The sequence below is a fragment of the Lepus europaeus genome, chromosome 21 (assembly GCF_033115175.1).
Source record: "Lepus europaeus isolate LE1 chromosome 21, mLepTim1.pri, whole genome shotgun sequence".
NCBI lineage: Eukaryota > Metazoa > Chordata > Mammalia > Lagomorpha > Leporidae > Lepus > Lepus europaeus.
Genome location: NC_084847.1, coordinates 717,944 through 731,145, shown reverse-complemented (window position 1 = coordinate 731,145; position 13,202 = coordinate 717,944). Strand labels below are relative to the sequence as shown.

The 13,202-nt window shown below is 70.1% G+C and overlaps 2 protein-coding genes across 2 annotated transcripts in view; one reads left to right on the top strand and one right to left on the bottom strand.

Moving 5' to 3' along the window:
- Positions 1-512: 512 nt before the first annotated feature.
- Positions 513-3,256, top strand: LOC133751037 (tryptase gamma-like). Its single transcript, XM_062180915.1, has 7 exons — positions 513-558; positions 921-947; positions 1,286-1,457; positions 1,703-1,968; positions 2,169-2,314; positions 2,402-2,731; positions 3,113-3,256. Exons 1-7 carry the CDS (start codon positions 513-515, stop codon positions 3,254-3,256), a joined length of 1,131 nt encoding a protein of 376 aa, XP_062036899.1.
- CACNA1H (calcium voltage-gated channel subunit alpha1 H) overlaps positions 2,740-13,202 on the bottom strand; it is a 39,122-nt gene continuing 28,659 nt past the window's right edge. The window contains exons 24-37 of the mRNA XM_062180914.1: positions 12,707-12,832; positions 12,541-12,630; positions 11,161-11,353; positions 10,885-10,902; positions 9,974-10,125; positions 9,541-9,650; positions 9,142-9,275; positions 8,977-9,047; positions 8,323-8,401; positions 6,212-6,333; positions 5,890-6,132; positions 5,018-5,201; positions 4,833-4,945; positions 2,740-4,240 (exon numbers count right to left, since the gene is read on the bottom strand). Of these exons, the coding sequence (XP_062036898.1) occupies positions 3,320-4,240; positions 4,833-4,945; positions 5,018-5,201; positions 5,890-6,132; positions 6,212-6,333; positions 8,323-8,401; positions 8,977-9,047; positions 9,142-9,275; positions 9,541-9,650; positions 9,974-10,125; positions 10,885-10,902; positions 11,161-11,353; positions 12,541-12,630; positions 12,707-12,832 (2,556 nt within the window). The 3' untranslated portion in view covers positions 2,740-3,319. The remainder of the gene's footprint in view (positions 4,241-4,832; positions 4,946-5,017; positions 5,202-5,889; positions 6,133-6,211; positions 6,334-8,322; positions 8,402-8,976; positions 9,048-9,141; positions 9,276-9,540; positions 9,651-9,973; positions 10,126-10,884; positions 10,903-11,160; positions 11,354-12,540; positions 12,631-12,706; positions 12,833-13,202) is intronic.

Genomic DNA, 13,202 nt, shown 5'->3' with positions numbered 1-13,202 from the left:
TGCGCCTTGGTTTCCCCCCAGCTGGAGGGAGGGGCAGGGAAGCCCCAGGCTGCTCAGCTCAGACCTCAGAGGACGGACAGGAAGCCATCCCTGTGCCCATCTGATCCCAGTGCAGACCCGGGATCCCTGGGTCGAGGTGGGGGCAGGGACATCAGGGCCTGAGCTGTCCCACGGGGCTGCCTGGCCTTAGGCTCAACCTCTCTGGAGAACCCCAAAGCCTGGGCTCACGTTGGGTGGGGGAGCTGGGGTTACCCAGAAGGGCTACCTGGAGGAGGCAACACTGTCCCAGCCCCAGCCTGGGGAGGAGAAGCAGCTGAGTTCCGGCCAGGACACCACTTCCCTCCTGTGGACAGTGTCCTGAGCCAGCCCCGCCTCGCAGAGAACAGGTGGACCCTCGCCTCCTCCCTCCCTGTCCTGGACAGCAGCTGTGTGGTGTCCCCACCCACCCCTTGCCCAGCAGGTCCAAGGCTTGGGTGGACGCTCCCTCTTGTCCCAAGTGCTGGACGTGTACCATGGACCTCTGGCCACACAGCCTCCTGCTGCTGCTGGCCGTGCGTGGTGAGTGACCTGGTGAGGGAGTGTGGATGTGGGTGTCGTCTGCGTCCTGCCTGGGCTGGGTGTGGACCCCCACTGCCCTGTGCCTCCTCCTGAGGCCGCTGTATTTTCCTCTGTGCCCATCGGGGGCCAAGGAGAGCTGTGACCCTGGCAGGCGGTGCACGGGCAAGGTGGAGACCTTCAGGATGGGGCTCACGCACCCTCCAGTCTGCACAAGCCCTAGGGTCCCCAGCGGTGTGCCTGGGGGGTGGGGGGGTGGAGGCTGAGGCAGCGGCTCCCGGCTGCCACTCATGGCCCTGGACCCCACCCACCGGGCAGCCCGAGTCCAGCTCCAGCTCCTCACCCTGCCCGTGTCCCTCCCGCAGGCGTCTCGGGAGCCGCCCTGCAGCCAGGTGTGTGCAGAGGGGAAACCCAGGGCTGCGGTCTTCCCGGCACCGGGCAGCTCCACACATCCCCACCTCCCCAGGGCGGCCCCTCCCTTGCCCTGTTGTTCTCCAAGCCCCTCCTGCCAGAGACCCCCGAAACCATCTGCCCAGTGCCCGTGGGAGGACCACGGTGGGATGCCCCAAGGCTGCGCTGGGCACTCCTGGCTCTGCGGGTGTCACTTTAGGGACCGTGTTTGGCAGATGTGGGAGCTGCTGTGGGCAGGTGGGCCGGTGGGGAAGCTTCCTGGGGGGGGTCACAGGCCAGAGCCCTGGGGGCCCCCACAATGGCCGTTTGCTTGATGCAGGGTGTGGGCAGCCCTGGCTTGTGGACATAGGGGCCCGAATCGTGGGGGGCCACACGGCTCTGGCCGGTGCGTGGCCGTGGCAGGCTAGCCTCCGACTGCGCAAGGTGCACGTGTGTGGGGGATCCCTGCTCAGCCCCCAGTGGGTGCTCACAGCCGCCCACTGCTTCTCCGGGTGAGTGTCTGGGTGAGGGGAGGAGTCCCTGGTGCAGCTTGGGGTGCTGGGCGGAGACCTCTCCATGTCTCAGTGCACCCCTGGGCGGGTGGCGCGCTCCCTCCCTGAGGCCACTTCACGGGCAACTCAACTGTGACCCTGCTTCCCGGTCAGCCTGGGCCAGGGCAGCTGGCTGCTGACCCCGCTGGGCCCTGCTGGGTGCCACGGTGGCCTCTGGCCCTTCCGAGCCCCCCCTCCCTCCCCAGGTCCCTGAACTCCTCCGACTACCAGGTGCACCTAGGGGAGCTGACGGTCACCCTGTCCCCCCACTTCCACACCGTGAGGAAGATCGTCCTGCACTCCAGCCCCCTAGGACCACCGGGGGCCAGCGGGGACATCGCCCTGGTGCAGCTGAGCACCCCCGTGAGCCTCTCCGGCCAGGTCCTGCCCGTCTGCCTCCCGGCAGCCTCCACGGACTTCCCCCCGGGCACACGCTGCTGGGTGACCGGCTGGGGATACACGGGGGAGGGAGGTGAGCGCCCCCCTCACCCAAGCCAGTCTGCCTGGGAACCCAGCCGAGCACCCCCATGGAGGCCACCCCATCGCACAGGAAGTCCCGCCGGTCTCACCCAGAACCCACGTGCCTTGCACCTGGGTGGGGGATGGGCCCCCGGCTCCCTGGGCCAGTGGCTGCTGCCCGGCCTCCCCTGAGGCTCGCTCACTCCCCCACAGAGCCTCTGCCGCCCCCCTACAGCCTGCGAGAGGCGGCCGTCTCCGTGGTAGATGCTGAGACCTGCAGCCGGGCCTACTCCAGCCACGGCGGCAGCGCCATTCGGGCGGACATGCTGTGCGCTGGGGGCCCCGGGGATGCCTGCCAGGTGAGCCGCTGGCGTTGCTGGGACGGGGGGGGGGGGGAGGCAGGCCCAGTGAGCAGCTGTGTCCTACCCCACCTCCTGTGCCCCCAGGACGACTCCGGGGGACCTCTGGTGTGTCAGCAGCAGGGGGCCTGGGTGCAGGCCGGCGTGGTGAGCTGGGGCGAGGGCTGCGGCCGCCCTGACCGGCCAGGCGTCTACACCCGCGTTCCTGTCTATGTGGATTGGATCCGCCACCACATCCCAGAACTGCGGGGTGTGGAGCCTCGACACCCAGGGCTGCCCTGGCTCTCGCTCCTGGCTGGGCTCTGGCTGCCCGGCCTCTTCCTCCTGCTGGTCGTAGGGGTCCTGGTGGCCAAGCGCTGGCTGCAGGCCCGGGCCGCCGCCCCTCCCCGCCCGCTGGAGGCCTGCCATGGTCACAGGGTGCTTCTTAAATAAGTTACGTTTATTCTGCTCTGACCTCCCGAAGCTGGGCTCTGTGTGGATTATTGCAAGTGTAACCTGAATCCAACAAAGGCGGGAAACCAAACAGCAGGGCGCCCGCCCCACCCTGGCGGCTGGAGCCCCATCCTATTGCGGGGTCACCACTCCCCGGAGGTGCCCCAAAACCAAGCACACGGGATGGGCGGGTGGCGTAGGGTGCGGAGGGCGTGGTGAGGACTGGGCGGTGAGCGAGTGACCTTGGCCGTGGCGGCCTTGGGGACTGCACTGCCCCAGGGCACAGGTGGCCCCCGGCTTATGTTCCTGTAGGGCTGTGGAGGAGGGGCTCCTCCGTGCCCTCCTGTGCGTGTGGGCGCCCCGCAGACGCTCCTCACGGGGCTGCTCACCTGGACCGGCACGGCCCGAATCGGCCACACGGAGGCCCTGGGCCGCGGCCGCCCCTGCTCTGCCGTGGCCCTGCCTGGGCCGACGTCCTGCTCGGGCCCCTCTGCCCACGGCGGGGACTGAGCTGGGGCCACCGCCCCACGGGGCACCGGATCCTGGGCCGAAGTCCTGCCCACATCAGCCAGGCTACACGGGCTTGTCTGTGCTGACACCCAGGGCCACCCTGAGGTGCGGCCCCCACCCCGTCTTGGGGGGGTCCCCCGAGTCTGCAGGCGGCTCTGTTGCTCGGGGCTCGGGCGGCACCGTGGGCCCCGGGGTCTCGCTGCAGCTCGCGTCGGGGAAGGGGCCTCCCTCGACAGCCGCCGCCTCCAGCGGCTCGAAGGCAAAGCTGGGCACAGTGAGGTGCTCAGGCCGGGCCCGCCGCTCCGCCCTGCACCCTGCGTCCCCCCCGGCACCCGGGCCCTCGGCGGGCTCCAGGCAGTCCCTGTGGGGGGTGGTCTCGCAGGACGGGGTCCTGCGTCTCAGGCCGCTGCCGCCCTCTGCGGCGGGGGGCCGGGCCGAGCCCTCATCCTCTGTGGGAGGGTCGATGGAGATGCATGGGGGGCTCATCTTCTTCTTCCTGCGGGCCCCCAGCGCAGATTCCACCTCCCTGGCCCCTCCGCCCAGCTCCGCCGAGGGCCACCTCTGCCCTTCCACCAGGCCGGGCTTGTCCAGGGGGCCGGGGGCGCCCACGCTGTGGAACCTGCGCAGGGCTGGCCCCCCGGCTGCCGCCCGGGGGGCCGCAGGGGAGGCCACGGGGCTGCAGGACTCGGCCGCGGGCCAGGGCCGGGCGGCGCTGGTGATGCTGCTGACCTCCTGGTCCGCGGGGTCCGAGGCCTCCGGCTCCTCCCCACCTGGGGCTGGCGGGTGGCTGCAGGTGCAGCACTGTCCGAGGGCCTGCTTGGGGGTGCGGACGCTGGCCGGACGCGGGGAGTGGGGTGGGGACCGCAGGGGAGCCCCCAGGGACGCCTGCCGTGCCGGGGTCTTCTCCACAGGCTCCGCGGGGTCGGGGGTGCTGCCCCTGGCAGCCTCCACCTGCCCCTGTAGGGTCTCAGCGAGCGCAGCCTCCTGTGAGGGCACAGGGCCGGGTGAGGACCCCAGGGGAGCCCGGCTGACAGCCAGGGGCCCAGGGACCCATCCCCACCGGGCCCTGGGAGGACAAGGCATGTAGCTCCCCAGGGAGAGGGGTCTGGGAGTCCTGGTGAGGGTCCCACATGGGCCGCAAGCCAGGGCTGCACCCACCATCCGGGGGGCCTGTGCTCCTGGGGACCCAGGAGACCCTGAGGGGCACAGGGCAGGGTACCCAGCCCACCCCCTACCCTTGGACAGGTGACCCGGCCACCCCTCACCCTCGGACAGGTGACCCGGCCACCCCTCACCCTCGGACAGGTGACCCGGCCACCCCCCACCCTTGGACACCCTCAGGAGAGAATTCCCCCCCCTGGCCGACATGTCTCTGGAGGTGCTGGGCGGGGGTGGGGGTGGGGTGGAGAGGCCAAGGCTGCAGCTGGGCAGGCTGAGGGGGGCCGGGGTCCTGTGATTGGCTGCTGAGGGGGGCCGGGGCCCTGTGATTGGCTGCTGAGGGGGGCCTGGGGTCTTGTGATCGGCTGGGCCCTGGGTCCCTGGCTGTGTCCCAGCTGCTGGCCCGGGCTTCCCCTACCTGTGTGCAGGGCGGCCGGCCGAGGCCAGGGCTGTGGGGTGCAGCCCGAGGGGACGGGGCGCGGAGGGAGGCGCCGGGCTCCGGAGCCGGCGAGAGCACCGTCGTGGCAGGGCCTGGGGTGGGACAGCGTCTAAGCCGGTGCCCGCCTCCCCCCAGCTGGTCAGCCGTCCCGCCGGGGGCCGTACCTGGGGGGCTGCTGCCCGCGTAGGTGTCCAACTCGACCTCCTGCAGCGCCCCCGGCGGGGGTGCGGAGGCAGGCGCCACGGGCCGGAACATGTAGCTGTCATTGGGCAGCGAGAGCATCCGGGACACGCACACCTTGCGCAGCACCAGCAGGCTCGCGGCGTCCCGGCCAGGCCCTGGGCTCTCCTGGGGGAGGCAGGTCCCCGAGTCCACCTGGCAGCCCCTCCCAGCGACCAGGACGCAACTGCTCCCGGGGCCCAGGACATGACCCCTCCCAGGACCCAAGACGAGACCCCTCCCCACCAGGATGCGACCCCTCCAAGGGCCCAGGACCGACCCCTCCCGGGGCCCAGGACTGACCCCTCCCGGGGCCCAAGATGTGACCCCTCCCAGAGCCCAGGACTGACCCCTCCCAGAGCCCAGGACTGACCCCTCCCAGAGCCCAGGACGAGACCCCTCCCCACCAGGATGCGACCCCTCCCAGGGCCCAGGACCAACCCCTCTCGGGGCCCAGGACGTGACCCCTCCCAGAGCCCAGGACTGACCCCTCCCGGGGCCCAGGACGTGACCCCTCCAAGGACCCAGGACGAGACCCCTCCCAGAGCCCAGGACGAGACCCCTCCCCCACAGGACATGACCCCTCCAAGGACCCAGGACAAGACCCCTCCCAGGGCCCAGGATGTGACCCTTCCAAGGACCCAGGAGGAGACCCCTCCCAGAGCCCAGGACGAGACCCCTCCCAGGGCCCAGGATGAGACCCCTCCCCCGCAGGATGCGACCCCTCCCAGAGCCCAGGACCGACCCCTCCCGGGGCCCAGGACGAGACCCCTCCCCCGCAGGACACAACCCCTCCAGGCCCAGGACGCCGGCGCACCTGTGGTGTGGGCGGCCGGCGCGTCGGGGCGGGCGGGCTGTCCGACTCGGCCTCGCCGTCCCCCTCGGTGTCCTCGCGGGCCTCGCGGTTGCTCTCCTCCAGGTGCTTCATGAGCACGGCCACCACCACGTTGACCAGCACGAACTGGGCCACCAGCACGAAGGTGACGAAGTAGACGGGCGACAGCACGGGCAGGTAGCTGAGGCAGTGCCGGTCCTCGCGGGCGCACTCACGCAGCGTGTCCTGGGGGCGTGCCGGGCTCAGGCCCACCGCGCGGGGTCCCGGCAGGCCCCGCTCCGCCCGCCCCGTGGGCTGCGCCTACCTTCATGATCCCGTTCCAGTTGTCCCCGGTGGACACGCGGAACAGCGTGAGGAAGGCCATGCCGAAGTTGGTGAAGGTGGCGTGCCTGCTGAGGCCCTCGCACGGGTTGTCCTCACTGCACTCTGCGGGGCGCCGCCCGTCAGCCGGGCCAGGGCAGAGCGGGGCGCGGGGGCGGGCTCGAGCCCCAGGCTGCACCTGCCCGTCCCCTCCTGTGCCCGGAGCCACACTGGGCACGCAGGGCACCCTGGCTGCTGGGTAGGGGGGTCTCCAGGTCTCCTCTGGGACCCGGTGGGGCCTGCGCCTGGGTGTCTGCTACCCTGGGCCCAGCCCTCAGTGGGAGGACACTGGGTTGTGACTCCCGGTGGGGGCTCCCAGAAGCCACAGAGGCCCCTGGAGACACTGATGGGCATAGGCTTGGTGCCTATGAAGAGTCCCCATCACGTCCCCCTAAGCGTCTCAGGCCCAGGGGGAAGTCCTCGGGACACTCAGAGTGGACTGTGTGGCACTCAGGGCGGCCTGTGCACACATTCCTGTGTGTATGTGTGTGTGTGTCACAGCCTGGCTGATGTCCGTGTGTGTGTGTGTGTGAGACAGCCTGGCTGATGTCCGCGTGTGTGTGTGTGTCACAGCCTGGCTGACGTCCCTGTGTGTGGGTGTGTGTGTGTGTCACAGCCTGGCTGATGTCCGTGTGTGTGTGTGTGTGTGTGAGACAGCCTGGCTGACGTCCCTGTGTGTGTGTGTGTGTGTCACAGCCTGGCTGACGTCCCTGTGTGTGTGTGTGTGACAGCCTGGCTGATGTCCGCGTGTGTGTGTGTGTCACAGCCTGGCTGACGTCCCTGTGTGTGTGTGTGTCTCACAGCCTGGCTGACGTCCCTGTGTGTGTGTGTGTGTGTCACAGCCTGGCTGACGTCCCTGTGTGTGTGTGTGTGTCTCACAGCCTGGCTGATGTCCCTGTGTGTGTGTGTGTGTGTCACAGCCTGGCTGACGTCCCTGTGTGTGTGTGTGTGTCTCACAGCCTGGCTGATGTCCCTGTGTGTGTGTGTGTGTGACAGCCTGGCTGATGTCCGTGTGTGTGTGTGTGTATGTGTCACAGCCTGGCTGATGTCCCTGTGTGTGTGTGTGTGTGACAGCCTGGCTGATGTCCCTGTGCGTGTGTGTGTGTCACAGCCTGGCTGACGTCCCTGTGTGTGTGTGTGTGTCACAGCCTGGCTGATGTCCGTGTGTGTGTGTGTGTGTGTCACAGCCTGGCTGATGTCCGTGTGTGTGTGTGTGTGTCACAGCCTGGCTGACGTCCCTGTGTGTGTGTGTGTGTGTGTGTCACAGCCTGGCTGACGTCCCTGTGTGTGTGTGTGTGTGACAGCCTGGCTGATGTCCGCGTGTGTGTGTGTGTGACAGCCTGGCTGATGTCCCTGTGTGTGTGTGTCACAGCCTGGCTGATGCCCCTGTGTGTGTGTGTGTCACAGCCTGGCTGATGTCCGTGTGTGTGTGTGTGTCACAGCCTGGCTGATGTCCGTGTGTGTGTGTGTGTGTGTCAGCCTGGCTGACGTCCCTGTGTGTGTGTGTCACAGCCTGGCTGATGTCCGTGTGTGTGTGTGTGTGTGTGACAGCCTGGCTGATGTCCCTGTGCGTGTGTGTGTGTGTGACAGCCTGGCTGATGTCTGTGTGTGTGTGTGTGTGTCACAGTCTGGCTGACGTCCCTGTGTGTGTGTGTGTGTGTGTCACAGCCTGGCTGATGTCCGTGTGTGTGTGTGTGTGTGTCACAGTCTGGCTGACGTCCCTGTGTGTGTGTGTGTGTGTGTCACAGCCTGGCTGACGTCCCTGTGTGTGTGTGTGTGTGTCACAGCCTGGCTGATGTCCCTGTGTGTGTGTGGGTGTGTGTCACAGCCTGGCTGATGTCTGTGTGTGTGGGTGTGTGTGTGTGTGTCACAGCCTGGCTGATGTCCCTGTGTGTGTGTGTGTGTCACAGCCTGGCTGATGCCCCTGTGTGTGTGACAGCCTGGTTGACGCCCCTGTGTGCGTGTCTGCGTGTGTCGTGGCCTGGCTGCAGGAGCGCAGGTGCTGGCGGGGGCCCGGCCCTCGCTGTCCGCGCTCACGCAGCCGCGCCCACTCACCCAGCCTCCCGAACAGCTCGACTCCCAGGGCGGCGTAGATGAAGAACAGCAGCATGAAGAGGAGGCCCAGGTTCCCCACCTGGGGGCGGGGGCGGGGTCAGGGCGCTGGGCCCGGCTTCCACCAGGTTCCCAGGGTCCCCAGTCCCTCCTGGGGCTCCCGGGGCACCCTGGCCTTGACGGGCAGCCAGGCCCTCCCGAGCCACACTCTGCTTCCCAACTTTTGCCCCTCACGCGCCTCGCCCCACCCCACCCCTTCCTGCTGTCGGGACGGGGGCCGCCTCCAGACCCAGGGACCCCAAGGCTGGGCCCGGCAGGCCGGGGCTCCACCGGGGGGCTTCAGCGCCCCTCTCAGCATCAGCACCCACTGCACCACAGGGGGCCCCCCTCTATGCTGCTCCCAGGCGCCTCTGGGTGTGGCCAGGCCCAGAGCCCCGCCCCGCAGCCAGCTGGGTTCCTGATGGGCAGTGCCGGGCTAGAGGGTGGGCAGGGAGGGGCGGTGCACGGAACAGGAACTGGGACGGGCCCGGGCAGCACTCGGACAGGGGCCGCGGGCCCTGGTGGTGAGGACGCTGCCCGGGGACCTGCCCTCCGCGCCTCCCCCTCGAGCTCAGCCGGCCGCCCCCGCCCACCGGGGCGCCCCCTGGGCCCACCCACCTGGGGCAGGGCCTGCACCACGGTGTCCAGCAGGGCCCGCATGCCCGTGGCCATCTTCAGCAGTTTCAGCACTGGGCCGGGAGCTGAGCGTTAGTGGGGGCGGGGCCCAGGCGGGCTGCGCCCCTCCGCCCGCCCTCACCCCCTCACTGCAGGCCCGGCGCCTACCGCGGGCGATGCGGAGCACACGCATGATGCGGATGATGGTGGGGTTGATGGGCAGGGCCGCGCTCGTCTCCATCTCCTCCAGCGCGATGCCCATGACGGACAGCAGCACGATGGCCAGGTCCAGCTGGTTCCACCTGTGGCCGCGGGCACCACTGAGCAGGCCAGCAGCCCTAAGGAGCCCCCTCCTCGGCTCCTACGTGTGTCCTGCTCTGCACTCAGAGCCCGGCCCCAGCAGCCCAAGGCCCCGCCTGAGAGCCCCCAGGCCCCGCCCCAGGCCCAGGCCCCACCCCAGGAGCCTGAGGCTCCACCCCAAGCCCTGAGGCCCCACCCTGGCAGTCTGAGGCCCCAGCCCCAGCAGCCCGAGGCCCCGCCCTGGCAGTCTGAGGCCCCGCCCCACACCTGTCCTTGAAGAACCTCCGGAGGCCGAAGGCCACCAGCTTGAGTGCAGCCTCCAAGACGAAGACGGCGGTGAACACGTAGTTGCAGTACTTGAGGGCCTCGTCCAGCGACTGTGGGCAGGCGGTCGAGCTGGCCCAGTGGCCCTGGGCTGTGGGGCTGCCCCTCCCTGCCCACGCCGACCACCTGCCCTCTGCCTGGGCCTCCGGGACCAGCACAGTGCACAGGTGGAGCTCGAGTTCCCCCAGTGGCCACCTCGGTGCCCCCGCGGCTCCGTCCTGGCCACCGTGGCCATCCTGCCTCCACCGGCCTGGGTGCGCGTAGGAGGCCCGGCCGGCAGGCAGGGGAGGCACCTGCCCACCCCCAGGTGTCCCAGATGGGCACTGCTGTGGCTGAGGTGCTGCCCCCAGGCCCCTCTCCCCGGGGCGCGGCCCACCTTGGGCTGGTTGTAGTGCTCCATGGACATGGTGATGACGTTGACGCCGATGATGAAGGTGATGAAGAGGTCGAGGTAGTGGCTGGTGCACAGCGAGTGGATGGAGCGCCGGGCGTGGGAGTAGTCGGCGTAGTAGGGCCGGCGCTGGGCCTCTGTGGGGAGGGGAGGCGCTGAGCGTCACCCCTTTCTCCTCAGGGAGGCCGGTCGGAGAGGACCGGGCTCTGTGTGCCCGGCTGGGGAGGCCACCGCCCGAACTCTTCCCACCTGCGGGTGCTGGCCCCGCGGGCCCCAGGAGCTGCATGTGGCGGAGGGGGCCTCCCCACCCCCAAGGCCCTGCCCGCTCAGGGACAGCACAGAAGCTTTGCCTGGGTCCACCTGTGCTGGCCCTGGGTCAGGCAGCTGGACAAACAAGGGTGGGCAGGGCCACCACCTCCTCCATCCCCGTGTGGGCCCCTTGGGGCCTTGGCGATGGAGACAAGAGCCCAGGTAGCGCCGGCCAGCAGGCCCTGCTCCCCCGTGTCTTCCCAGGGGCCCCTGGTAGCCGCCCGTGCTTGGCCGGGCCCTGGCCTGCATGCAGCTGATGCCTGCGACAGCTAGACCGGACCCTTCCTCGGCTAAGCCCAAGCACGGCCCCCGCGGGGCAGTCTGCGGTCAGCACTGCACCTGCTCCCACCCCAGAGCCCCGCCCCCTGGCCGGCATGCAGGTGCCCGAGCTGGGCAGCCAGTGCGGAGGACGCGGGCGGCCCCAAGCCTGCGGGGGAGGAGGCAGGCAGCTCAGGCCGCCCTGCGCAGGATGTGCAAGCCGGGCGGGCACACGCGGGGTGCGGGCAGCAGCGTGGACCCCGCCAGGCCAGCCGCAGCCCTCCCCCGGCCCCAGGCGGCAGTGCAGGGCATGCGGGGTGGGCAGATACCTGGGTTGGGGAGGGTGCCTGGAAAGACAAGGACACACTTGAGGGGCCGTGGTGGGGACACCTGGTGCCCTGTGCAGCAGCCCGCCCGCCCCACGCCCGTCTCGGTACCGTGCGGCCCCGTGGAGCGTGAGTCCAGGGTGCAGGGGCGGGGCTCGGGGACTCGCCAGGCAGGCACGTGCAGAGCCATTCCGGGGGCGGTGGGCGGGGCTGTGGCCCGGGGCACACGGTACCGACCGACCCGCCACACTGCCACCACTGCCGCCGCGGGCGCCTTACTCCTGCGCTTCCGCTCCAGGCGCCGCCGCCGCTTCTCCTCACGCCGCCGCGCCTCCTCGGCCTCCTGGTGCTGCCGGCACTTGTGGAAGTTCTCCACCACGACGCCCACGAACATGTTGAGCACGAAGAAGCTGACGATGAGCAGGAAGGAGATGAAGTACAGCAGCATCCAGGGGTTGTGGTTCTGCACGGGCTGCGGCACACGGGGCGCTGGGTCCTGGCCGAGCACACCGGCCCTGGGCCCCCAGACGGAGCAGGGACCGCCGTGTGCACCTGCTGCCCCCCCCAGACAGAGCAGGGACCGCCGTGTGCACCTGCTGCCCCCCCCCAGACGGAGCAGGGACCGCCGTGTGCACCTGCTGCCCCCCCCACAGATGGAGCAGGGACCGCCGTGTGCACCTGCTGCCCCCCCCCAGACGGAGCAGGGACCGCCGTGTGCACCTGCTGCCCCCCCCAGACGGAGCAGGGACCGCCGTGTGCACCTGCTGCCCCCCCACAGATGGAGCAGGGACCGCCGTGTGCACCTGCTGCCCCCCCCAGACGGAGCAGGGACCGCCGTGTGCACCTGCTGCCCCCCCCACAGACGGAGCAGGGACCGCCCGTGTGCACCTGCTGCCCCCCCCACAGATGGAGCAGGGACCGCTGTGTGCACCTGCTGCCCCCCCCAGACAGAGCAGGGACCGCCGTGTGCACCTGCTGCCCCCCCCCCAGACGGAGCAGGGACCGCCGTGTGCACCTGCTGCCCCCCCACAGATGGAGCAGAGACCGCCGTGTGCACCTGCTGCCCCCCCCAGACGGAGCAGGGACCACCGTGTGCACCTGCTGCCCCCCCCACAGATGGAGCAGGGACCGCCGTGTGCACCTGCTGCCCCCCCCAGACGGAGCAGGGACCGCCGTGTGCACCTGCTGCCCCCCCACAGATGGAGCAGGGACCGCCGTGTGCACCTGCTGCCCCCCCCAGACGGAGCAGGGACCGCCGTGTGCACCTGCTGCCCCCCCCACAGACGGAGCAGGGACCGCCGTGTGCACCTGCTGCCCCCCCACAGACGGAGCAGGGACCGCCGTGTGCACCTGCTGCCCCCCCCACAGATGGAGCAGGGACCGCCCGTGTGCACCTGCTGCCCCCCCCACAGATGGAGCAGGGACCGCTGTGTGCACCTGCTGCCCCCCCCAGACAGAGCAGGGACCGCCGTGTGCACCTGCTGCCCCCCCCACAGACGGAGCAGGGACCGCTGTGTGCACCTGCTGCCCCCCCCCAGACAGAGCAGGGACCGCCGTGTGCACCTGCTGCCCCCCCCACAGACGGAGCAGGGACCGCCCGTGTGCACCTGCTGGTCCGTGCCCGTGCCCCTGCCCCCGCCCCAGGCTGCCCGTGCGCACCTGCTGGTCCACGCCCACGGCGTCCAGCCCGTCGTACATGATGTTGACCCAGCCATCCTTGGACGACAGCACGAACAGTGACATCAGCGCCTGCAGGCCAGAGTGAGCATCAAGGGTGGGCACTGTGGCCACAGCCCCCTGCGCGGCCCCACGGCCCCACACCCACCTGGCCTAGGTTGTCGAAGTTGTACTTGCGCCGCACCCAGCGGTAGTGGGCAGCCCGGCACTCGGCCTTGGTGGAGATGTTCCTGGTGTCGGCGCCCTCGCAGTAGTAGAATTTGCCCTTGAAGAGCTGGGCAGAGCCAGTGGGGCGGTCACCCCGAGGGCCCAGCCTGAGCCCCCTAGGATCCCTGAGGACCCCCAGGCAGGGCAGTGGCCCCAAGGCCCAGCCTGAGCACCCCCAGGACCCCTGAGGACCCCCAGGCAGGGCGGTGGCCCCAAGGCCTGGCCTAAGTCCTCCCAGGACTCCAGAGGACCTCCCAAGGTAGGGTGGTCACCCCGAGGGCTCAGCCTGAGCTCCCAGGCCCCCCCAGGCAGGGCAGTCACCCTGAAGGCCCCCTGGGCAGGGCGGTCTCTCCCTCCAGCAGCACACATCTGCACCCTGAGGGCCCGGCCTGAGCCCCCCCAGACCCTTTGAGGACTCCCAGGCAGGGCGGTGGCCC

What these genes read in the sequence shown, in the direction of transcription:
- LOC133751037 (XM_062180915.1), top strand. Translation starts at nt 513, where the DNA reads ATGGACCTCTGGCCACACAGCCTCCTGCTGCTGCTGGCCGTGCGTG. An exon ending in GCTGCTGCTGGCCGTGCGTG is followed by an intron (nt 559 to 920) that starts GTGAGTGACCTG and finishes TCCCTCCCGCAG; the next exon opens with GCGTCTCGGGAGCCGCCCTG. An exon ending in AGGCCTGCCATGGTCACAGG is followed by an intron (nt 2,732 to 3,112) that starts GTGCTTCTTAAA and finishes GGCGCCCCGCAG; the next exon opens with ACGCTCCTCACGGGGCTGCT.